Here is a 25,528-nt window from a genome sequence, read left to right on the forward strand (position 1 = left end):
CTGAAAAATCTTGTTCCCCTTTCTCTGGTAAAAAGAGTTAGAATCATCCAGGTCAGCCACATACATGCCAAAGGGGGTGGCACCAAAAAGTGTACTTTTTTAAAAGAACCTTTCTTCAATTTCATAATATAAATTTAAAGGGGGAAAAATCTTTAAAAATATTAATTCATACAAATAAACGTGATTAATTTCTTTGAAACTCTTAACAAAGATGAATTAATTGCCATGGAATTCTTTGCACAAACCATGAATTCCAGCTGAGGTCAGACAGGCCCCCTCCTTACAGACTCTCTGGCACCTACTGAAGAGATTTTAATTTGTAGTTAGTTTCTATAGTTTTGACTTTTATTTTTAATATTGTTTCTTTACAAACCACTTAGACACTTTGGCAGTTATAGTGTCCACATAAGCAGTACTTAACTGTTTAAATAATTATATTGCTTAGTTTTCGTGAGCTATATTAATTATCCCTTCCACCACCCTACCTCCTCACCTAAAACATTAATTCTAATTCATTTGTAGTAGGCTCAGTAACGTATATCTCATATACACACCCTGCTGGATTTTGGGTGCTCTCCTCATTACTGTCAGCTTGGTGAGAATCACTTCTGAACACTTTCCAATACATGGACACAGACAGGCATAACCTAAGAACATCAGAAGAGCTCTGCAGGATGAGACCAAAGGCTGCCTAGTCAACATCCTGTTCTCAGAACTGTCAAGACACTCCTTCACAGCTGATCCATGAAGATCAACTGCAGGGGTCAGAGGCAGTCATTGCTCAGACCAGCACTTCGTCAGCTTCAGTGATTCCATCCTTATTGATCAGATGATTGATCTGCTAAGCAGTGAAAGGACAATTCGTATTCCCATCATAGTGCTGAGCTGGGCAGAGAGGCTGGACACTGTCCAAGGTTATGCTAAGGATTCAAATCACTTTGTTCCCCACAGCACTTTTTTTCTTTCCCAGTGGCAGTGCTGGGACAGCTGGGACATAGAATATTCCAAAATAAAAGTGCTAGATCTGGAAGAGAGGGGGGTGGGGGATGACTTACTTTCCTTCCCAAAAACGAGACTCAAGCCACAACACCATCACACCAGCTCCACTTGCCACAAATGTAGTCCAGCCCACTGCCAGCCAAAGCATTCTGGCAAATGTATGTTTTGCCTGAAGGATGGCATGTCACATGCTTTAGATAACCGCAACATCTTTTCTAGAGGTCCAGAGGCTGCTGAAATTTGGGAGAATGTGTGGGAAACAAACAACTACCTATACATTGGCTAAGAACAGGTTTCAAGAGTATCCTGCAAATTAGCAGCTGATGCACCAGATATCAACAACAACCTGAGTCGACTAAGGAGGAGGAGCTACTTCCCCTCTGGACATGCCTGTCTTTGCTTTTTGATGTCACAGAAAGCACCTTTAGATCAGTCAGCTGAATGATGACTGAGTTGTGAAGTAATACAAAATAAATTAAAGCATATATTGCTTTTGAATGGCATGCCGTAGGCGCAGGTAAGTTGAATGCTTTTGGAACCATTGGATGGGACAGAGAATACTAGTTACCCATGACATGTCACTAAGAGAAAAATAACCCGCATGACTTTTTGATGTGGGATAGTCTCCGCAAGTAGACCTTAGTGGGGTAACAGCTGGCTTATTAATGTCTTGATGTGCCTCCAAAAAGAGTTCGCTGCAATGGTACTTAGCACCCCAGAGTCTGCAGCTTGTTTCTTCTAGACTTCATGAGAGGGGAAATCCAGGAATCTTTCACCAGCAGTTTCAAAAATGCACATTCGTGCATTTACTCAATGCACAATGTGTTCTAACAGCATATAAAAACAATCACATGGTGATGTAATGCCAAGAACTTTTCATAAACAGAATGAATGAGGGAAAAAAGATAATCAAAATCCTAGTAGGTACTACAGAAAATATTTTAGTTTTCAGAGCAACAATACAAATGCACTAAATAGAGTTGAAGAAAGCAACACTACAACCTTTCAATGCCCTCAGTTTTTAAAGCTCTCAGTTACTCACAAAGTAGGTCTGAACTAATTTTGTGCACATTTGGAGCAGTGATACTTAGCCACAAGTGGCTAGACAAAAAATAAAAAATAAAAATCTCCCAGAGCAAAGGCTGTGTTTTCAAACTGAAACAAAACTGCATGCTTTTTACTTAACTGCTAGTAGAAGACAAAACTCCTTAGATAGGAAATAAAGTGAATAATTGATAAAGCATCATTTTATTTATCGAGTAAAAGCAGGACCTATAAGTGAGGAGGATGAAAACAAACTAGGCACATATAAATCTGCCAGATGATGATTAAATATTCTCACTGTATCAATATCCTGAAAAGGTAAAAAAAACCTACAGTGAGCAGTAACTAGGGTTTAAGTAAACACAGAATTAACTGTAACTAATTAGCCCATTAGCAAGGCATCTCCAGAAGCCATTAGTCTAGTACAGCAGTTATTAGACTTTATGGTCTTTCCACAGGCCTGCAATCTACACCCAGCAAGCACCTTCAAAAAATTCAAGTGCCAGGGTGCCATTTTAATTTCCCACAATGCCCCAATGTAGTATTGGCGATGAGACATTGTGGAAAAGTTCACACTGGACACGAGCTAGATTTTATCATTTGAACCTTTCTTGAATTGAAAGTTGGAGGGTGGTATTAAGGAAGATTCAGAAAAAACCTGGTGCAGCACGTGTAATTTCTCTACAGTGTAAGGGGCATCTGTGTCAAGGAGTTGGAAGTACATAGGCCCAAGAGATTCTTACCAGAATCAGACTTTTCCTGTGATGTAACAAGTCTTGGGATGCAAGCAGCGTCCATGGGGAAACTTCTGAATAGGTCTTGTTGCCTTTAAAACGGATCCCATTTTTATTTTACTAAAACCAGACTATAGTATTTGAGTATGGTTTGCCCCACAGCTGCCACATGTTATCAATGCATCACTAACCTAATTCTAAATAGTTTTAGAATTTCTCTGCAATGGAATAAAGATCACATAGGCCGCTCTCCACCTCCAAAAGCCCAACCTAAAACAAAAACAGCAACTTGAACGTTAACACTAGCAGCTACTATCTTGCCCCACACGCATCTTGCCCCTTTCAGAAGAAGGTCACACAAGCATTGCTTCAGAAGCCACAAGATCACAGCAACTTTGCAAGACGTTAAATGCAGTATTTTCCATCTCATTTATACCAACCTCACAGATAATAAAACAAAAACAAACATTTCAGAAAATCGCAGCATATGAGTAACTCTGAAACTGTTAGCTTCAAGAGCATTTCGCCTTGGAATGATTTAACAGCTCCAGGGTTTTATTTTGTGTAAACTCAAGCAAGCGTGCCAACATAAAAGAGAGAGAAAAAGAAAAGTTTTCCGTGCTCCTCATAATGATTCGGCAGTTATTATTTCTATAGGCAAGTTCCCCTGCCTAGCCAGGTATAGTACCTTCTGCCACAAGAGACTTAGAAGCTTGGATATATATGTATGTATTCCGTTCCTGGAGCTTTTAGGAAACGATGCCAGCGGAATCCAGGACTGCTGACGCCAAGGAAAACGGCTACAAGCCTGTCAATTATCTATCAAACTCTTTGCAAAGGAAGGCTGGGAAGAGGAGGAGGAGGAGAAGGAGGAGGCGTGAGACTGCCTCAGCCCCATAAGCCATCCTTGTTTACGAGTCACCTATGCAGGGAGTTCACTGGTACCTGTTTGCTTAAGCACGACAGCCCACAAAAGAGGAAATCCTTCTATGGCTATTTGTAAACAGCGCTGGAAGGATGACACCTGCCTGCAGCTTCCACCAGCTCGACAACCTGCTTGGCAGCCCACCTTTAAAAAAAAAAAATCTCTCCCCCCCCCCCATTTCCACAGCTGCTACGGCCAATTTTGTATTTGTGCGGGGAGGGGAGCGTGGCCACTTACCTCTGTGAACATGTCTTACTGCCTTCCTACATGGCAAGAGAGGTTTCCTGTTTTCATACATTCCCTTGTCAGCTGTAATCAGTGTCAATAAGGTTAGCGTCTTTTGTGCTAGCGGCTGGAGTGTCGGCCCTGACAGGAAAGAACTTTTTAATCTCTTCCCTCACACTGAGCCATGCGAAGCCAGCGAGCGCTCCCAGGCATAACTCCCTTGGCTCCTCTCCTAAAAAACGCTCCCTCAAGTGCGCAGTTGCTAAGCAATATCTGCCGTGCTGTGTGTGTGTGTGTTAGTGAGTGTGCGCACCCCCAACACACACACACGTTCCCCGCCGCTCCTCTTCGTAACGTTTGAAATTGGCAACATCTGTCCCTTTGGCGGTTCCGACTTATGCAAAGGACCGTGTGCGGGGTTTTTATTTTTAAAAAAATAAAAGCAGAGGAAAAGCGCAAGCCGTTTCATCTGGCCTCCTCTAATGGCTGGTTTTGTTAATATTTCATTTCCAGTTTTAAAACAAAAGCAGCGGCCGCTGAGCCCAGAGGAAGAGCAAGGAGGGAAAAGCAAAGCCCCGTAAAGTCCGGTGGGAATCGCCGACAAAAGCACATACAGCAAAGTAGTTTATTTATTTTTTCTTTGCTCACTCTTTCTGGCTTGGGTTTGTTTATTTAAAGACGACTTTTTCCACTCACTCTCTTTTTCAACTTTTCTATTGCTACCCCAGATAAATAAGTAGCTGTATAAATAAAGCAGCTATAAGCGACTACAATAAAAACATTAATAGCACCGGTTTTCGTTTACTGTATTAAACTCAGCTTGTTTTTGTTTTTAAAAGTGTGCACTTGTGACTGATAGCTGTTTCTCCTTAAAAAATAATAACGTTGTGTCAGTGTGTGGTTATGTCTGTGTGTGTGTGTGTGTGTGTGTGTGTGTGTATACACACACCACAAATGACAAGAATGAAAAGGGAGCTTTTTGGATGCTGTGGGGGTTTTTTGGTTTGGTTTGGTTTTCCTACCATTGTCAGAATACCTTTTCATGCTGGAATTTAGAAATCAATCATGAGGAGGTATTGCATTTTATACATGCCCATCTCACCTCAAAACCAAAACATGAACCGACAGAGAAAGGGGAGTTCTGCCACTGTTTTGCTGTATTCCATGTTAAAAATTATCCTTTTTACGATTTATAATTAAAAAAAATAATGGAAAGAGAGCTTTAGTTCTACAGATGTATAAAAAGCAAAGAGGGGAAGCCTCACTTCTAGTATCCCTACTACCACCTGAAGATCTATTTTAGAGTTGGGGTAAACAACTGAGAAGTCCCCTGACCAAAGGCATACCAAGTGGGAGAATATGTCGCTTTCCTACATACACACACAAAACAGCTGGCAGCCTCTTTTCAAAATGGCCCTCAAGGAAAATTAGTAGCTCTAACCAGAGATCTAGCGTCAATAAGTGTTGCGGGGCTATCAGCATGTTGTGTGTACAATAGGTTGGATTTTGCATTTCCAAGTAAGATGGAGCAAAATTAACTGAAAGTAGCTAATTAATTAAAACATAGTAGGAAAGGGAGGTTCGGAGGCATGTTTCAAGAGCTGGATTTCGTTTACATTGTTTGCACTATGCACCAAGGCTAAAAAAGACACCTCATGATTTTAGCCATTAAAAAAAGAAAAGAAAGAAAAAAGAATAGTAAGAGTGCTTATTAAAAATATGAGTAGTCCCCATGTTGGCTAACAGTTTGATAATATGTTGCAGCACACCAGGCTAAATCCAATTCAAAGAAAGGCACACAATTTATTTCTTCAGTGGCCTTATATTTGCCTACCTCTGTGGTGAATTGAGGCACTGAAATAACATTGCTCTACCAGCTTGAAAATAGTGGTCTGAAATAATATATGTAAAATTGTTTAAATGCTTCCTCAAAACCATTTTCCCTACATAAATTCCCACATATTCCCACATATATATTTATGTTTATAAAGAGAGTTCTGTGGCACCTTAAAAACCAACACATTTTAGTACTTAAAGTTGCCACAAAAATGTACGAATCGGTGGCAAGTTCACATAGGCAGCCCTTGTTATTAACCATTTCTGGCTATGCAATCACACAGAAAAATACACAGTGGGAACTGGCATTAAATCACCGCAAATGTGCACACCCCCACACACATTATTGGCAGTACTTTCTGCCTGTGACAGTGGGCACACAGTGTTGGCCTAACCAAACATTATGGAGAATTCTGCAATATAATAACCAGCAAAACTTCAGACTCCCGAAATGACCCCAAACAGAGGTTCTGTAATAAAGAGCTAGAAACTGGGTTAATGTCATAAGCTTTTCAGCAAAGGATTTAACCACCCTGCAAGTGTTTAGAACTTCAATAATGCAAGTGGAATCTACAACAAAATGTTGCAGCGTGAAGAGCTCCTATTCATGAACTCTTAGTTCTGCCCTCACACCTCAAGACATCCAACGTTCTGCAGGTTGTTCTTTGGTGTTTTTTAATGTATTTTTATTAAACATTTTCTTGATTTACAAGGGTATGTGCAATGTCTCTCATATTTTTTTTCCACGTAACAAATTTTTAATAATTTTTTTTACAAATTGTTTTCATTTGTTGAGACATTAGGAAGAATAGGGGGAAAGAGGTGGATGAGGGGAAATATGAGTGGGGTGGGATCGGGTGGTGATGTTTCTATTTTACTTAATATATGTGGGGTTTTGTGTCAGCGTTGCTTGTGCAGGTTCTCTGCTGTTCGCTTGTGTTCCTTTGGTGGCGAGAGAGGTTGGGGTTGGCCTAGGGTGTGGCTGTTCATTTGTGGTGGTCTTTGTTTTCATGTGTGAGTGGGGTGGGTGGGTGTTTTGGATCAGGTTAGCCATATTGATTTGTATGCTGTTGGTGGATTTTTGTCATTGTCTTGTTGGGTTTTGTGTGTGATAAAGGGGAGCCATACCAGGGTGAAGACGTCTTCTTATATTTGTTTCTGTGTCAGTTTCAGTTTATTGATTACCGTATTTTTCGCACCATAGGACACACTTTTCCCCTCCTAAAAAGCAAGGGGAAATGTGTGTGCGTCCTATGGAGCGAATGCAGGGGGGAGGCAGGCGGGAAAAGCCCCCAAGAGCTGCAAACAAGCTCCGTGCGCTCTTGCGGGCTTTTCCACAGGAGGGAGAAGGGACTGACTAGCCGCATCAGTCCCTTCTCCCACCTCCCAGAAAAGCCAGGAGAAGCCGCGATCTCTTTAAAGGAGTTGCGCGGTTCTGCGGGCTTTTGGGAGAGGTGAGGGAATCCCCCCACCTCCCAGTAAAGCCAGGAAAGCCCTGCGCAGCATCTCCTGGCAAGGAGAGGCTGCACGGGGCTAAAGGGGAAGCCAAAACAGCGAGCGGGATCCATCCTGCCCGCTGCCTTGGCTTGTGCCATAGCCGCGCGCAACCCCTCCGGCAGGGAGAGGTTGTGCGCAGCCTGTACGCTGCTCTTTGGGGCTGGGAGGGGAAATTTTTTTTCTTCTTGATTTCCCCCCCTAAAAACTGGGTGCGCCCTATGGTCCGGTGCGCCCTATGGTGCGAAAAATACGGTAATTTTTCTAGTAAGGCTGTTTCCCATACTATTTGGTACCATTGGTCCATGCTTACTCCTGACAGGTCTCTCCAGTGTCTGGTTATGGTGTTTTTGGCTGCTGAAAGTAGGTGGGTTATGAGTTCTTTGTGCTGTAAGTGGGCATTGTTGTCTTGGAAGATGTTTAGTAGGGCCAATTGCAGGTTGTTCTTTGTGACGGGCGGAACCCCACCCCACCCCATTTTTATACTTCTTCAAAGATTGGTGTTTTCCAAGTATGCTAATTAATTTTTTTATTTCTCATGGGTGGGCAAGGCCAGAAACAAAAGTGGGTGGCGCAATGGATTTGAAACAATGGAGTTGATGCTTCCCTTTGTACACTAAGCTACATTCCAGGCATGCAAAAGTCAGGATTCCCCCCCCCCCCTTAAATCCATTTCTCCATTCTGGAAGCAACTGGCATCATCAACATTCAAGGACACATTTCAGAAAGGCAAAAGCACAAAATGGGGGTATGGAGCAAAGCCACTGAGAGATGTGGCTTGCAAGAGAGTCAACTAGACAGAGGCTTGGAGGGCCTCATTCACTCCCTGACCCAAACTTTCCTCCCTCCACGCTACCACACTGGTTCTTGATACACCGATTTGATCCAGAATTATTGTCTCAATAGCACGGTTTGATCTGAGAAGATTTACACTGGAAGTATCAGTTCTCACACCACCAGCCTTCTTCTGTGTGGTCTGCTACACAAGGCAAAGGGTGCAAGGATCAGGCGCAAGCACTCTTGCAGAAGAGCAGTACTGCACTTTTCATGCTGTTTCAGAGCAATGCGTTTGATTCTGCGGCAGTGCACCATGGTCTCCCATCTGTCAGATGAAAAAGACTAAGGGGAACAGCAGAGCAGGATGGGAGAGCTGGCAGAAACCTCCAAGACCAAGTCAACCAGTAGATACCAACTTAGTTCATCAGCTACAGGGAACCAGGTAGAGGGCCTTCTCGGTAGTGGCGCCCGCCCTGTGGAACGTCCTCCCATCAGATGTCAAAGCGATAAACAACTACCTGACATTCAGAAGACATCTTAAGGCAGCCCTGTTCAGGGAAGTTTTTAATGTGTGACGTTTTAGTGTATTTTTGTCTCTGTGGAAGCCGCCCAAAGTGGCTGGGGAAACCCAGCCAGATGGGTGGGGTACAAATAAATATTATTATTAATTATTATTATTATTATATTACTTCCACATGTTCTGGCAAATTTATTTGGATGCAAGCCTGCAAGCACCCCCACTGTCGTGTGTGTGTGTGTGTGTGTGTGTGTGTATACAAACATACATTAAAATCTTGATTTATAGGCAGTTTTTTTGGACAGAAGACCTCAGAGCAGCATGGGAAGATGCTAAGAACACACAGAACAGTTTAAAAAGGAGGACAACTTAAACCTTAAAACTAGCCTTTCTTTCCCGTCTCCCAGAAAATACAGCGGAAGTTATCCACCAGACGGCCAGTTCACATTACCTGCCTATGGTCTGTCTCTTCTCTTCTCTTCTCTTCTCTTCTCTTCTCTTCTCTTCTCTTCTCTTCTCTTCTCTCTTTCCCTTTTTTCTCCCCCCTGGCAATCCAATGCCAGCTCAGTGCTAGGTTGCTGCTCTGCAAGACTTCTGCATCACAACTGAACTTATCAACTCAAGGTAAGGCTCTCCCTCTTTTGACCCTTCAACATCAAGCATCCTACAACCCACTCCTCCTGCCTCAGGGGGCCAGGTGCGCACAATGCTAATTCCAGTTTGTGTCAAGGCTAGCCAGTGGAGAAGAGGGCCGCTGGATATTTCAGGTTAAGTTATGGGGGGGGGGGGAGGGAGAAAGGAGAACCTTACCTTTCAGCAAATGTACCAGCCCAGATGTCATTGCCCACCAGAGAGCAGCAACGACCAAACACCACGCCGGCATGGTGCAGGAGGGAAAGAGTGTACTGCTCTCTTTGCATGGCTCAAGCAGGATTGCACCCCTTGTCAATAAAGGAAAAACAGATACCTTAGTGGCACTGCTGAAAACCTTGTGGCAGGGGGTGTTTAAATGCCCTCATATTATCCTGATTTCAAAGTAGGGCTTTCCCCACACACAATCTGCCACTGATTAAAAAAAAAAACCTGTAGAGATGGATTACAAAAGGGTGTGCAAGCGAAAAGCAGACTAAAGCAGCTAAATGTCTGGTCTCACTTTAGAAGCTGGAGGACTAGACGCTGCTGTATTTCTGGGCATTGTTCTTCGCTCCCTCCCCGGCCAAACCCACTCCCTCCATTGTGTGCTACATCGCTGCCTTGTTGGAAGCTGTTTGCCTCTCATCTGCTCCTAAGTATTGCTCAAGTTTTTCCTGCTGGTTCTTGCTTATCCGCTCTCCTTTCATGTCTGTGCAAATTCCATCAAATCACAGAACGATCAACAGCTTCTCATTAGCAATTCTAACCTATCACTTTCGGCAAGCTGTGCCCCATAAAATAAAGGCCAAGTAAAATAACAGGAGGCCTTCTTTATGTTCTCTTTCTCCTACCTGGGGTTGCCAGATGTTCTCAATTTAAAGGGCTGCATGTATTCAGAAAGATTACTACTCTGCACAAAGTGTCTCTCTCATCTCAAAACATCTGATTACTGACAGCACTCAAGAAAGCAGCATGGCAGGTTAAGAACATCTCTCTCCTCCTTCTCTTTTAGTTTTATCTGGGCTATATTTGCACTCACACTCTCAGCTTCTAAGAACATCGGCTTATCAGCATGATTATCCTTGAACCAGAATGCACACTTCATTCTGTTTCACCAGTCAGGGACCACAGAGCCAGTCCAGGCACAGTTTAGTATGACAATAACCATCTTGAGGCTCTTGTGCTCCATATAAGGAGTTTGGAAGCTTTTAACTTCCACTTTTTCTTAACCACAGTTAGCTGTGTCATCTGATCCAACAAACTGCTGTTACCGTTGAAACTATGGCTCCTTTGAAGCAAGCCAACTTGAAAGGAGGGCTTCAGATCACGCTAAGCTATGGTTACATAATGACTATATAATGTTTAATGGCTGTATTAGGATGTCACACTAAACTACGGTTAGTATAACCTCCTAACGCAGCCATTATACTCGCTATGGGAGTGTACTTGAATGGCAGCATGCAGCATTAGCATGTTATCATGTTAATGAAACGCATGCTTTACAAAATGGGGGAATGTTGTGTTGTTGATTTTTTAAAAAGTGCTCCCATTCCCCTCTTTGAAGATTTAAAACAATGATTTAAAAGCCACTCAACCGTGTTCGCTACAAATGCCACCTCATGCTGAAACTTCCAGCTGCTGGTTTTGAAGTCCATGGAAGCATTATTAAACGTTGATAAGCCACAGCCTTCAACACAGCTGTGTTACATGCAAAACTGCAAAGGGCTCACTTTGGATCTAAGAAATGCAACATGGATGCTTAATAAAGCACAATGACTAAACGCTCTTTAGAAAGCAAAATATATTTCAAACTCTTTGCTTGGCCTGCATGCAACATGGTCTTCTGCAGAGAAGCAGGTTTCTGCCCTCCAGCCGACAACAACTTCTGGCAAAAGGCTCCCCAGCCAAAAACGGGAAGGCAGTCTGTCCTAGCTCTCCTATGGGCTCATTAGGTGGCCAAGGGTAAGCCACCCACTCAATATGCTTCACCTCTAATCTGAAATACAAAAACAGCAGTGATCCTACCGACACAGGATTACTGTGAGAGCAAGCACACACAAATAAAGATTGGGAAATAAGTAAATAATCCAGGAAGCGAAAGAGCAGGAATGGCCAATGCTGTGCAGTTTCCCTGTCTGAGGAACACGTGACCTTTCACCTTGCAGAGCAACTCCCAAACACCAAACAGAATTAAGGAAAAACCCTCTAAATGTAGTTAAGAAGGGTTGTGATAGCTGCAGTCAGTCCCCCCTCTCTCTCACTCAGAGTCCCCCTTGAAATGTTTCGAAATTCAAAGTACTCCATGGCAAACTGAGCCGTTCTGTGGACCCCAAATGTGGCCACTCTTTGGTCAGCAGCTCACTAGTCAGAATAATTCCAAAATGAGGCAGGCAGTCTTTCCAGTTCTAAATATAGGGCTTCACATGAAACAGCAACCTTGTGATGGGTCATGCATATATGAGCAGGTGTGGGCAAGTTCACACCCATACACTGAAAATTAAATATCTATTTTAACCGGTGGTTTTTTTTTTAAGGGTAAATGCCACTGCATAGCTTCTTGAATGCTGCAAGTTAGAGACAAGAGAATTTGGAACAGCAGAAAGGCTTGTGTATAGATTTAGCATGAGTACGAAGTGAGTCATAGCATAGCTATCCACTGAGGATTAATTGACTCTGTAGTAAAGCTGATTCCTCTGTTCAAATGGAAAGGCTGAACTTGTCAGTGTTGCCGTAAGCAGATGCCGTCAACAATTAAATTCACAGCTGCAGGTGGCAGCACACAAGCCTCGAAAACTCAGTGAGTCAATCATCGTTTGATGAAAGTGATGTCGAAGGCAAGCACTGGGGAAGAACAGGCTATCAAAAACAGGGGAGAACAAAATCTCGAATGCATTTAGGACCCAAATGCAGGAAAATTCCAAATCATACACCAGCATTATTCGTAAGCTATTATCTGGGCAGTAAAGCAACAGAGGCCTGGCTCAATTATGGCATCCACGTCTAGGAGATTAGTAGACCCCCTCTGTAGTTTGCATTCCATCAGCAACTGAAAATATTTTGGCTCAGGCAAGGTTTTTGTTTGACCACAGTTTTGGGTTTATCTGGCTCTGCATTGTTCTTAGTTTTGATTCTGTAATTTTTCTATGCTGCTTCGGCAGCTTGTTTTATTATGCTTTTAATTTGCTATGTTTGCTGCTTCGGGTGGTTTAATTCTCGAATCAAAGTTTATAAAGTTATCTAAACAAACTCACACGCATAAAAAACAAGAACAGAAATATTTAGCCTTGTAGCAATAAATATCCATGCAGGTTTCCCCCCTTTGGCTCCGCTTAACAGTTTCACTCCGGATTAATCAATACATAATAATTCCAACCACCTGATTGTGGTATCTGTCAGTTATTATTGGTTACCAAAATTGTCCCCTCCTCCAATAAACAAACACAGGCAATAAAAGCCAACACCCACACACAAAACACCACCTGAATCCATATCGCTTTTGTCTAAAGTCTATCCTTGAACTGCTTTTAACAACCCTGCACAACCAGGTGTTTAACAGCTGTTGAACAGGGCCAGCTACACCTTTCTCATTCTGGCAGGCATAATTGAAAGAGGCAGCACGCACCTCAGATCGGCTCAACCCCCTTTGCCATCACCTTTCCCCTGTCTGAAAGGTCTAACAAAGTACTTTTTAGATGAGGCAGAAGAAGCAAACATTCCAATTCCCCAGGCACGTGTCCTTTCCTACAGATCCCAAAACCAGTGCCAGAAAGGATGCACAGAAAGCTTCAGATTCTCACTGGTAATTATGGGACTTGGCAGTCCCAGTTCCTGATGGCAAGATATGCTATTGCCAGGAACTTGAAGCACCAGCTGCTGATGTCTCCACCTATCCTGACATTTTTGGGTCCTTGAGCTAGGGGGAAGTAGCAGCTGCAGAGGGGTGTTGGAGTGTTTGCTTGAACTTTTTTTTAAAAAAGCTTTGTTCCACTTTTGCTGTGAATGGGAGGGCGATTGTCCATTCCTAGCATTGAGTAGCTTCTCAGCCCACAATATTCTATTAAAAGTTGGCTTCTCTGCAGCAAGTTCAGCTTTAATGATTGTACTGTACAGTGGTACCTCGGGTTAAGTACTTAATTCGTTCCGGAGGTCCGTTCTTAACCTGAAACTGTTCTTAACCTGAAGCACCACTTTAGCTAATGGGGCCTCCTGCTGCTGCCGCGCCACCAGAGCCCGATTTCTGTTCTTATCCTGAAGCAAAGTTCTTAACCTGAAGCACTATATCTGGGTTAGCAGAGTCTGTAACCTGAAGCGTATGTAACCTGAGGTACCACTGTATATTGGTTAAACCTAATTATTATTATGGATCGCCCTAAACCAAAACAAGTAAGTATGAATAAATCACTTTACTGCACCAAAGTAAAACCAAAACAAAGAGCAGCAATTCCACTAACCTCAGTCGCTTCAACAGGTATTTTCAATTTGGGCAAGCTGGGCAAATTGGGCTTGACGTTTGTTTTCACGTTTGCTATTTTCCCGTAGGACTGTTCGTGGTATTCCTCCGGAAGTGGCTTGAGCTCCGGCGACTCGTCCGGAGCTTGATCTTGACCATCCATTGGCCTCACGTAGGCAGTCGGTTTCTGCTGTATTGCACTGGTTTTTGATGACAACGATCCGGGGAAAGTCTGGGAGGAAGGCTGGGCAGCAACGGCTACAGGAGCACTCAAGCTGTCCTGGGTTTCATTCTCACGTGTTCCAGCCACCAGCTCCAGAGAAGGGGAGCTATTCTGCCCGTGGTTTTTGTTGATGCTGCCGAGAGACCTGGAATTGACACGTTGGCTGGAATGTAGAGGCGACAAGGGAGCTACAGGGGAAGACAGCGAGGACAGCAAGGGAGAAAGTTCCAAAAGGGAGGGCTGCAGCTTGCGGGCTTCTTCAATGCATCTTTCATTCTTCTTCTGGCTTCTGCTGTTCTGGACTTCTTGAGTCTTGCGGGTCTGCTCCTGACTTCGCCTCTGGTTGCTGGGCAGCCCACCGCTTTGTGAGGCCAGTTCTATCCTTGAGTGAATTTTTTGGTGGTGCAGAGAGTTGCCCGCAGACGGAGCACCCGAAGCAATGGGTCCCAAGGGCTTGCGGTGATGGCTACCATTCTGGAATGAGGCGGGTACCACACTGCTGGTCTTTTCAGGCAAGAGTGGACGATCTGGCTTGCGCTGAGGGATCAGAGACATGACGCTTGTGGGGACCCCTATGAAATCTTGCTGAGACTTGATGGCGATAAGCTCCTTCATCTCTTCGTAATTGCCAAACATCTTCTGAATCCGGCTGGATAGCTCATCTGCTTTGTTGTTCTGAAACGGGGAGGAAAACAACCGCGAAATGGAAGAGGTGAAATTAAACCATTCCCGCCCCCCTCAGTTCACTGAGGATGTCCTCACTCCTTAGCAGATTTTGCTACTATGCAATGAGAGAACCAGGGTCACAGAAAGGCATTTCTGCTTATGTGGTGCTAACCAAAAGGTGAACTGAAGAGTGTGGGACAACACAGGTTAACAGAAACCTAATTCAAGTAGCTTGATACCTATAATCGCAATAAAATATTATGTACAATTTTAAAAAAACTAAGTGTCAGTTGTCCAAGTTTTTTCTTTTTAAGTCATGCCTCTGCTTTTATACTCAAATGACCACATCACTGAAAAGCTGAAGCTCTCTTACAGCTAGAGTGAGACTGCTAGCCCAGCGTTTTCTGGTAGCAATTCCCCAGTAAAACACACAGAGGTCTTGCTAAGCCCTGCAACATGAGTTCTTTAAAGCAGGAAAGCCAGGCATTGAATCTGGGATCTTCTGCACTCAAAGCACATGGTCTCGCATTGTGCTATGGGCCCTCTCAGGTTCACTTCTTGCTGATCAATTTTTTTCTGCACATTTTTATTTACATCCCCACAAGCAAGAGAGGCTTGCTTCTGAAAGAAAGCTGAAGGTACAGAGATAAGAGTCTGTGGTTTCCTTGAATTGGCAAGAACCCCACAGCCACTGCCCTGGAGACAGCAGAAACGCATTAGGCAGGGCAAAGAGGCCAAAGACTCAATCTGTAAATGCAACAACTCCCTGCTGTAAATCCTACTGTGCAATGTGAGACTGTGCAGATACCTTGTAAGGTTCTCCAAAGAGAGGGATATCAGCAGGGAATGATTCTTTCTCCTGGAGAGCTTCCTGATTCCTCCTCTCTTTTGCTTGGATGCGGAGCAAATTTCTCTCTTCATTGTACAAGCTGTGGGCAGAGAGAGAAAGAGGGGAAATTACTACCTAGGCTATGCTTCTGCAATTAACAAAGTACCTCCTCAAGCCAATAAGGGCTTTCTAGAATTGCGAAAGGCAGGTAGGTAATTAAACCAAGCAGGGACCTTGCGCTCAGCAGCTAAGCAGACAACATAGTTGGACAACACAGCGCATAGATACATGCCTGCAGGCATGCTGGGGAGACTCAAGGAAAGCAAGACATGCTTGCATAAAAAGTCTGAACAAGAAAATACTCTAGCAAACCTTTTGTATACACACACACACAAAAAAAAAGACTTTTCCAAGGTCCACACTGATGTGGCCTTTACAGAAGTACTGAGGAGGTGGTTCGCACACCCTAGTCATCATGTTCTTTAGTCCAGATACTCCATGGACCCAAGAGATTAGGGACAGGCAACTCCCATTGGCCTTGTTTCTTGGCTTGCAGAGGAGTAACCCAGTAGATAAGAAGTTAAAAAGTAGTTGTTTACCAGAGCTATAGATGGCTTAGTCCTTAGCATAATATGTGTAACACAGGTCGCCATGAGAGTGGGGGAGCTGAAATAGTAATAATAAGCCATGCAATGGGGGGCACTGATGAGACACCTCTTGAAACCCAAACAGCTGCCTTTATAGAGATTTCATCAGGCCTACTTCTGCTTCCTTTAAAAAATACATCTCAAGAGATCACCATGAGGTTGAAATTTGTGGCTTTGTGTTGCATGTTATGAAGCACATACCGTTCTGCTAATTCATTGCAGCCAAAATGACCCCAATCATCAAGTGCTGCTCCAACCTTTCCTCAAATGCTTCAAATTACGAGGTTTCCACAGCCTCCCTGCACAGGTTTGTTCCACTTGCTAATTGTTCTCATGCATGGAAGGATTTCTTTCCCCAGTGTCTACCTTCCCACAGGGATCCTGGGAATGGGAACATGCTCTGGCCAAAGCCCTAGAAAACCACTCGCTGTCAGTCAGTGTAGACAAGAGCTAAATGGAACAATGGTCTGACTCAGTGCAAGACAGCTTCGTATGTTCCCTATAGATACGCCTGAGAAACAGCAGGGGCTACCCTTGCCTGCCCACTTAAGTCCATTATTTCTTGTCCCATCTTCACACACACACACACACACACACACACACACACACACTGCTACCGCCTGCCCCCGCCCCCCCATCAGCCCTCTTCTTGCTGAGATTGTGAAAACTGCAGCAAATCCATTTTCCCAAGAAGAAGCCACTTTTTGGCTTTCACGCTTGGACTGAAATTTGGGAGTGTTATGACACCCAGTCATGCACTGGGAACAAGGGAAAGAAACCACTGTCTTTTCAATGACTTTATGTGTAAGAAAGCTCATGGAAAAGGCCGCAGAATGTTGATTTGTTCGGAACAACCGCTACGTGTGAACCAGGGCCTCTAAAACAACTGTTATTATTCTCTTATCAACACAAAGCTGAGAAGGCAGATGTGCATTTGCCAGAGGACAACAGTGTTATGTAAAATATCTGGCAATGCATCGCCGCAGAGCCCCTGTACCATTCTTCTGCCTTGCATACCCCAGCTATTAATGCAATTCAGCAGAAAATGCTTCCACACCAGTCCCATTCATTTCAGTGGGTTTTAAGCAGGCCTTCTTGGAGGGCTGCTCTGCTCTGTCATCAGCCCATATAGATTTGTCTCACCAAGCGGCCGCCACCAATTTGAATCATCTCCTGCACCTCTCTGTTTGGAGATTTGCACAATGAGTTTCAACAAAATGCCTGGATTTTTTTCCCTTCAGGTAACACACAGACAGAGGCTTAACAGCTTTGTTGAAATAAAAACATTATTCTTCCACCAGACTGGCTTATTTTAAATTAAAATTTTATTCCCACCATTCTTCCAGCTAGCCCTGGGGAGATGCCCCACCTAACAATGCCAAGCCTATGAAAATCTCATAGAATCTATGCAACCTGCTCTTGGGCAGACTGAGGGACAGTGAACGGGCCTGGGTCTAAGCTTTGTGGATGAGCAGAGATTTGAACCTGCATCTTCCCAGTCTATGTCCAAGTCTTCACTCACTAGGCCACACTGCCCCTCAAGTAATCACTATTTTTAAATGTACCAGCCTGAGCTCTTCCCTTAGAGGTCTTCAGAGATTAGGAAGCTGGGTACGCAGAACAGGACCAACTCAGTGGCTGAAACCAGGTTCTGAAATTCCCTATATTTGGACACCCATTAAGTTCCCCCACCCCCAGATTTCTACTGTGGTGTTAAAGCCTTTGTTTGCTTTTGTCTTGAAAACACTTTCCTGCGTGTTCCTTGGGGAAATTGCAAAGCAGGGGTAGAATATAAGTTGCTTCTTGGACTGGTAGATATATTGCTTGTTTGGGTAAGTGGCAGGTATCTCATTCATGTTAAAAAAAAAAAAAAAAGGGTAAAGGACCCCTGGACGGTTAAGTCCAGTGAAAGGGGACTATGGGGTTGTGGTGCTCATCTCGTTTTCAGGCCGAGGAAGGCAGCATTTGTTCACACACAGCTTTCCGGGTCATGTGGCCAGCATGACTGAACCGCTTCTGGCGCAACAGGACACTGTGACGGAAACCAAAGAGCCCATAAATGCCGTTTATCTTCCTGCCGCAGTGGTACCTATTTATTTGCACTGGTGTGCTTTCAAACTGCTGGGTTGGCAGAGCAACGGGAGCTCACCCCATTGCGGGGATTCAAACCGCCAACCTTCTGATCGGCAAGCCCAAGAGGCTTGGTGGTTTAGACCACAGCACCACCCTCGCTCATTCATGTATCATATTTTGATCCCTTTCCTCTTCTAGCACTCTGGCTGATGGCTCAGCCACCTAACCACTCTACGAGCTAGGTTAGGTTGGGAAAAAGGAAAGAGCCAGAGATCCTCTTAGGGCAGGGGTAATCTACCATTTTAGGGATGCGGGTGGCGCTGTGGGTTAAACCACAGAACCTAGGACTTGCCGATCGGAAGGTCGGCGGTTCAAATCCCCGCAACGGGGTGAGCTCCCGTTGCTCAGTCCCTGCTCCTGCCAACCTAGCAGTTCGAAAGCACGTCAAAGTGCAAGTAGATAAATAGGTACCGCTCCGGCGGGAAGGTAAACGGCATTTCCGTGCGCTGCTCTGGTTCGCCAGAAGCAGCTTAGTCATGCTGGTCACATGACCCGGAAGCTGTACGCCAGCTTCCTCAGCCAGTAAAGCGAGATAAGCGCCGCAACCCGAGTAGGTCACGACCGGACCTAATAGTCAGGGGTCCCCTTTACCCTTTTTATACCTACCACCCACAAATGCATATTTCTGGATGCTAAAATTTCCTTACCGCCCACCAGTGCTCGATGGAAGGTGGATTCAGCTTGTGCCGTAGAACCCCCTACCGCCCACCTAGAATCCTGAATTGCCCACTAGTGGGCGGTAGGGATCAGGTTGACAACCCGTGTCTTAGGGCTCCAAATTTGAGCCTCTGTTCCTCAGACCTACATCCAGCCTTCTATGCATGGCACCAAACTGGCTCACAAGAAATGCTGGGGGTGTGCGTGTCACATTATAGACTTCTCAGCATCATTCCAATTTTAGCATATGTGGAGCAAACACAGAGCTATGCCTGCCTACGGCCCACGGAAGGATGAAATTCGACTCTCCAAACCCATGGTGAAAGTCAACAAAACTGGATTCTGCTTAAGAATGTCAGGCATTTTGAATTAATAATCAAGCGCAAGGAAATGTGGTCTTGGGGGAAAGGCATGTTTCTTGTTTTCGTTTGGAGGCACCCCACGACCGTAACTCGGATGAATGACTTGTTTCACAGCACAAGCAGTGAAATCATACAAAAGTGTTATTGTGGGGTGGAAGTGCAATATACTGTGGGTTAAGAGTGGTGGTTTGCGTGGGCCCAATCACTTCCTCCTTACTGAGGAGCTATGGTGCGGTAATAAGGGAAAGCTAATGAAAAGCATCTTAAAAACATCTTAAAAAGCAGAGACATCTTAAAAAGCAGAGACATCACCTTGCCAACAAAGGTCCGTATAGTTAAAGCTATGGTTTTCCCAGCAGTGATGTATGGAAGTGAGAGCTGGACCATAAAGAAGGCTGATCGCCAAAGAATTGATGCTTTTGAATTATGGTGCTGGAGTCCCATGGACTGCAAGAAGATCAAACCTCTCCATTCTTAAGGAAATCAGCCCTGAGTGCTCACTGGAAGGACAGATCCTGAAGCTGAGGCTCCAGTACTTTGGCCACCTCATGAGAAGAGAAGACTCCCTGGAAAAGACCCTGATGTTGGGAAAGATGGAGGGCACAAGAAGAAGGGGACGACAGGGGACGAGATGGTTGGACAGTGTTCTCGAAACTACCAACATGAGTTTGGCCAAACCGCAGGAGGCAGTGGAAGACAGGAGTGCCTGGCGTGCTCTGGTCCATGGGGTCACGAAGAGTCGAACACGACTAAACGGATAAACAACAATGAAAAGGGCCTTTACACCTGGTTTTCAATCGGGGAAACATAACAGTAATGTAACTAGGGTGGTGCTGACAGGAGTGTAGCTGCTCAGGTTGAAAGCTCAGCTTCCCTCTCAGAATCGCAAATTGGCAATGTTACACTGACAGCAGAAGCTACAATTTGCAGAACGCACCAGGCAAGGTCTAGACCTAACAACCACCTCCCCCTTTCGCCCCATTCCCCGCACTGGACTGCTCGGTCCCTTCCTATCAATACTTCACTGACTGGCCTTGCATCCAGTTTTGATCCGGTCCTCCTTTTCCTCCCTGCCGAGAAGCCCTGCACTCCCTCCACTGCAAGATGGAGGCTGTAAGCTATGCCGCCGACACCTGCGTCTTTTGCCTTCCACGCAGCTGCGGTGGGAATAGGAAAAATTTGGAAGTTTTCCCCTGACGTATTTATCCTGCTCAAGCGTAGCCACAGCTCTTGCTGCACTTAAGTTCAAGAGGTTCCCACACCAGGAAACTCCCCCTTTTCCCACTGCCAAGTCACTGCTTTAAAGAGGAATGGAAAGAGTTAAGAAACTTAAGGTGGCAGCGATGCTGCACAGGAGCAGAAACGCAGAGGCCTCTGGAATCATCACGCTTGTGTTGTGACAAAGCAAGTTAGTTGCTGGCGTGTTATTGGGAAACAGAAGCTCTGCTGCTGCCATGGCAACGGCAAGCCCAGACCACTGACTTAGCTAGATCCATCCATTTATCACATGCAGGGAGGCTGCTTGCTTTACAGTTCTTAAACATAAAGAGAAGTTGTTGACCAGCAACATCTACCTTCCTCCTTTCCCCTTGTGCCTGAGTTTAGTGCGCTGGAGAAAGCTTGCATATTCGTTTTATTAGCAGGGGTTTCTCTCTAAAGGAAGCCATTGCTTTTGCTCACTAGCTGTTCCGCTGACCCAAATATAATGGCCTTTAAACCGCTCGGGTCTGAGTTTCTGCACTACGAGTTAATTTCACCTTCCTGCATTTAGGGCGCATTAAAAATGGCAGAAAGGCAGTTACTTCTCTCTTTCTCCCCCCCCCCACCTCGCCCAGACCAATCCAAAACAAACAAACAAACCAATACCCAAAACAAGATGCAGCCTGAAAAAACTACAGTAACAGAATTTCTATAATTCGTAAGCCTTTGAAATCCTTTGCTATCATTATATTCCGCTGAGTGATCGCTGAATCAAAAAATTGAATTTAATCTATTAAACATATACAGTGGTACCTCAGGTTAAGTACTTAATTCGTTCCGGAGGTCCATACTTAACCTGAAACTGTTCTTAACCTGAAGCACTTTAGCTAATGGGGCCTCCTGCTGCCGCCGCACCGCCGGAACAAGATTTCTGTTCTCATCCTGAAGCAAAGTTCTCAACCTGAAGCACTATTTCTGGGTTAGCGGAGTCTGTAACCTGAAGTGTATGTAACCTGAGGTACCACTGTAACGGCAACTGAAGGGGATAGGTATGGTTACGTGCCAGCCCAGTCTCTGCTGAGTCGTGAGCAAGACTTTGGGCATCCCAGGCGCCTATTCAGGGTCTGTGTTTCCTTCGGGACAATAAGGCACAGCGGAGTTTGTGGTGTCTTTATGATGTATGGTTTATTTACACTCACAGAAAACTGGAGCCTAGAAAGGAAGGGGTCACCACAACAGCACCCCAAAGGATGCCAGCTTATTCCATAGTAGCAGTTTCAGCATCCTTTCTCTGCAGCCTCTATTGCTCTGTGGGGCAACTTTTCCTCTCTGCTTCCTGGTTACATCACACTTCCTAAACTTAAGTCCTTCATCTTCATGAGGGCTCAATTCATTTGTATCCTAGCACCGTTTTCCTTTGATGCTTGGAACTCCTGATCACCTCACAAATAAAGTTTGTCTCACTTCATTAACACTTGTTGATTTGGCTAGGATTACCATGTCCAATACACAACCCAGGAAATGTGCCTAAAACCAATTAGCTTTTACAGATGCTTAGAATATACACTATGCTTCCTTAGATTCCAATTCCTGGATAGTCTGACACATGGTTTTCAACACAAGCTTAATTAATTAAACACCTCTAACTCGCTACAATATGAAAATTTTATCGGAAGTGATCATTTTGCAGATTCATCCAAACCCTGGTCATATGAACTGATGAAGCTGGCTAACAGGATGCAGGGGAAAAGGAATTCTTCCAGGAGGAAAACTTCCCACTACTTTCCCCCTTAGACGGAGCTTTCTATTTCTAAAAATGCACCATTCCATTAAAAAAGCATTAGTAACTTAATGGAGACGAATCAAATCAACACCAAACTGAGCAGTTGCAATGTTGAAATTAACTTTTTTCAGGTGACACCTCCTAGGAAGTGCCAGTATTCTAAACCAACACACAGTATATTTGCAAACAGGAACAGGGAACAGAGAAGGAGGAAAATGAAACCAAAAGAATATGCATAACTAAACATGAATATGGGGGGGGGGGAGAGTATTGGGATGGTTTCATTTCAGATTAAGACAGATTCAATTATAGTCCATGAAAATACACGGACTGGTTTTAAACATGCCTTTTGCGAAGCATGGCATCCAATGCAAATAACTATTTTTTCTTTTGTTATTATTTTATTTATAAATAGTCAGGTGATTTCATAACATTAGCTGCAGGTCAAATCAACACCAACTTAAAATTCTAATTCTATGTAACTGGCAAGTGAGAGTAAAACCCAAACTAAAAAAAAGTGTGATTGCATTAAACCACAATAAGTGTATTTCAGGGAAGAAAAACTTAACTATTAAATATTTCAGTAAACTATGTTAAAATACACAAAATTAACAAGGTGTATATATCTCATTTTCATTTTGCTTACTAAAAGCAAAGCAAACATGATACATCTGATCCTATTCATTTCAAAGTTTTCTAAGCCTCTGCTGAGGAGGGGGGGTAAATTCCCAAAAAATGTGTAAGATTTCCTAAACGTCAAAGGAAACCAGCCTTTCTTGTTCAAACATTTGTGACAGCATTTTTTCATTCTATATTAACATACTGAAGCTGCAACACGGATGTGAATATAGAAGTTGATACTATTACATAGGCTGGGCATAACCCAAGCAAAAAAATTATTTAAGGATACCTTTCAGTAAAATTAGTGCTGGACTCAAGCACTGAAACTGATGATATTCAAAAAGACTGAACTGTGTAGGCATTAAAAGCAGTACAGCACTGGAATGCTTCAATGTATTATGTTTTAATGACGAGAATATCATTTCCATTACCATCCAACCTGGCACACAGTTTTTTTATTTTATTTTTGCATTTACTAAAATATTTATATGGAGCTTTCAGTATAAGCTATGTCCAAAGTAGTTCACATTAATTTCAATAGAAACGACAACAATAAAAAATTTGAGGATATGGATGATAAAGTGCTTAGAAATGAGTGGTTTACAATAAATTCTCCCCCCCCCCCCCCGGTTACATGACAAGTTCAATTGGACTTACTCCCAGGTGAAGTGCAAACAGGATTGCAAACTCAACAGTGACAGGTGACTGCTATTTGCTACTGCTTTTCACCTGCTTCAAGTTTGCTCATATTGCCGTTTCTAAAACTAGCATCAGCTGAAGTGACCCAAACAATGTACTTTCTGACACGTTCAGGCTGTGAAGTTTTCTGGAAAAAGGAGCCTCGTGTAGAATGCCCACCATACTAAAACTTCCTTTATTCCACTGGCCCAAATCGCCTCTTGACACAAATGTCTCGTTTGCGACACATTAAGCGCATTATTCATTTAAAACAGGAACATCACAAGCGATAGCTGCTAAGTTTTATGCTGCAGGAGGGGGAAAGGGTGGACAAGAAGCTGTAAGAAATGGGTAATGTGTTTCCGCTCTAGAACATGAACCATTTCTCCCTTCCAAAGATTAAGGAAGAACATTTCCTTTTAACACAACAGCAGAAAATCAAGAGACTTAATAAAGCCCTTTTCTCATTAAAGCTACACCTTCCCTGCTATGAGAAGAGAGCGATTAAAGTTTCCCAAGAACAAGGGTGGAGCTTTTCCCCTACCTTTTCATATATATAAAAAAAAATATCAAGATTATCTTTTCTAAGAGCAATAAAAACTAGCCATTGATATGTATCATCACATTAGTCACACACCCAGTCCTGCTTCTCACTAAATTCTGGATGGGAAAATTTCTAACAATGAAAGCTGGTAGCCAATGCATTGGCTCAGTGTCCTAATACTGATGTGAAACGCACAACCCTTCCAGTTCTCTGTGCACCAAACCACAACTCTCTTTGCTTTTGCAACACTCCTGGTTGACCATCAACACACATCCCTTCATGCCCTGGGCCTTTTATGAGGATTTCCAACTAGCAGTTCAAGGTAGACATCTGCTTCTCTTGCAAGAATGCTTGATTTGTTAGCATCCTGTGACTGAGCCTTCCCTGTTAGGACAAACATGAACATTCCTTGCCATCCCTGCGTTCTTAAACATTTCCCTCTATGGCTTTGCATATCATCAAGAAGAAGAGGAGTTTGGATCTGATATCCTGCTTTATCACTACCCTAAGGAGTCTCAAAGCGGCTAACAATCTCCTTTCCCTTCCTCCCCCACAACAAACACTCTGTGAAGTGAGTGAGGCTGAGAGACTTCAGAGAAGTGTGACTGGCCCAAGGTCACCCAGCAGCTGCATGTGGAGGAGCGGGGAAGCGAACCCAGTTCACCAGATTATGAGTCTACCGTTCTTAACCACTACACCACACTGGCTCACAAGGGCAAGACACCTTGCACCCTAATCTTAAAATATACCAGAACATAGCTGACTACAATACATTGGCTAGACTCAGCATGTCACTACCACATCTAAACTAATATAGCATAAGGGAATGACCTATAAACCAGCAAGTAATCTGGATGAGATCTTGCATGACCACCAGCAGCCGGCCCCTCTCAACATCCAGAATCCCAAGGAAGACAAAAATCTGAAAGCAACTCAATAATTCATCAGCTTGCTACTTAACCCTCTGGGAAGGTGTGTAGAATGAAACTCTGCAACAGGCAGGTAGCATTTACTATTCTCATTACTAAAGGATATGCAATCACAGGATGAGGGGCTCTGTTAAGGAGGAAAGGGAATCCTGGCAATGCCAACTTCCTTTTCTTTGCAAGTGCAAAATGATTAAAATTAAGACTGACTTCTTGGTAAGGAGTGTAGTGAGAAGGAAGACATCCCCAGGGCACTAGTGCATTGAGAGACGACTCCCCAAACTGGCTTCCAAGTATTATCTTTTGTTGGAACAGTCAGATGGTTAAAGAGCAAGAGCAAAATATATTTTATCTCGGCAGGGCTGTTAAAAAACAAAAACACAGAGAGAGAGCAGGAAGAATACAAAGGATGGAATGTGCTTGCATGGAGCCGAATTGGGAGGGTTAATTAGCACATCAAAGGTATGAGACAACAAAGGAGAAAAATCTGCAGCAAACAGTCAGCTTGATAAGAGAGTTGGGGAGATCAAATATTTACCAGAGTTGATGCCTTCACCTCACTACCCCTAGGGCTTCCTCTCCCCTTAAATGCTGTAAGTGACCTAGCAAAAAAGCTTCACCTGCC

The 25,528-nt window shown here is 43.9% G+C and overlaps 1 protein-coding gene across 6 annotated transcripts in view; it reads right to left on the minus strand.

The window, feature by feature from the left end:
• AFF1 (ALF transcription elongation factor 1) overlaps positions 1 to 25,528 on the minus strand; it is a 146,857-nt gene that overhangs the window by 63,162 nt on the left and 58,167 nt on the right. For all 6 annotated transcript variants that reach the window (XM_053404126.1, XM_053404127.1, XM_053404125.1 and 3 more), the window contains 2 exons: positions 15,332 to 15,452; positions 13,636 to 14,532 (listed from right to left, as the gene is read on the minus strand). In XM_053404126.1, coding sequence (XP_053260101.1) covers positions 13,636 to 14,532; positions 15,332 to 15,452 — 1,018 coding nt within the window. The remainder of the gene's footprint in view (positions 1 to 13,635; positions 14,533 to 15,331; positions 15,453 to 25,528) is intronic.

This window comes from Podarcis raffonei, chromosome 9 (assembly GCF_027172205.1).
Source record: "Podarcis raffonei isolate rPodRaf1 chromosome 9, rPodRaf1.pri, whole genome shotgun sequence".
NCBI classification, from domain to species: Eukaryota; Metazoa; Chordata; class Lepidosauria; order Squamata; family Lacertidae; genus Podarcis; species Podarcis raffonei.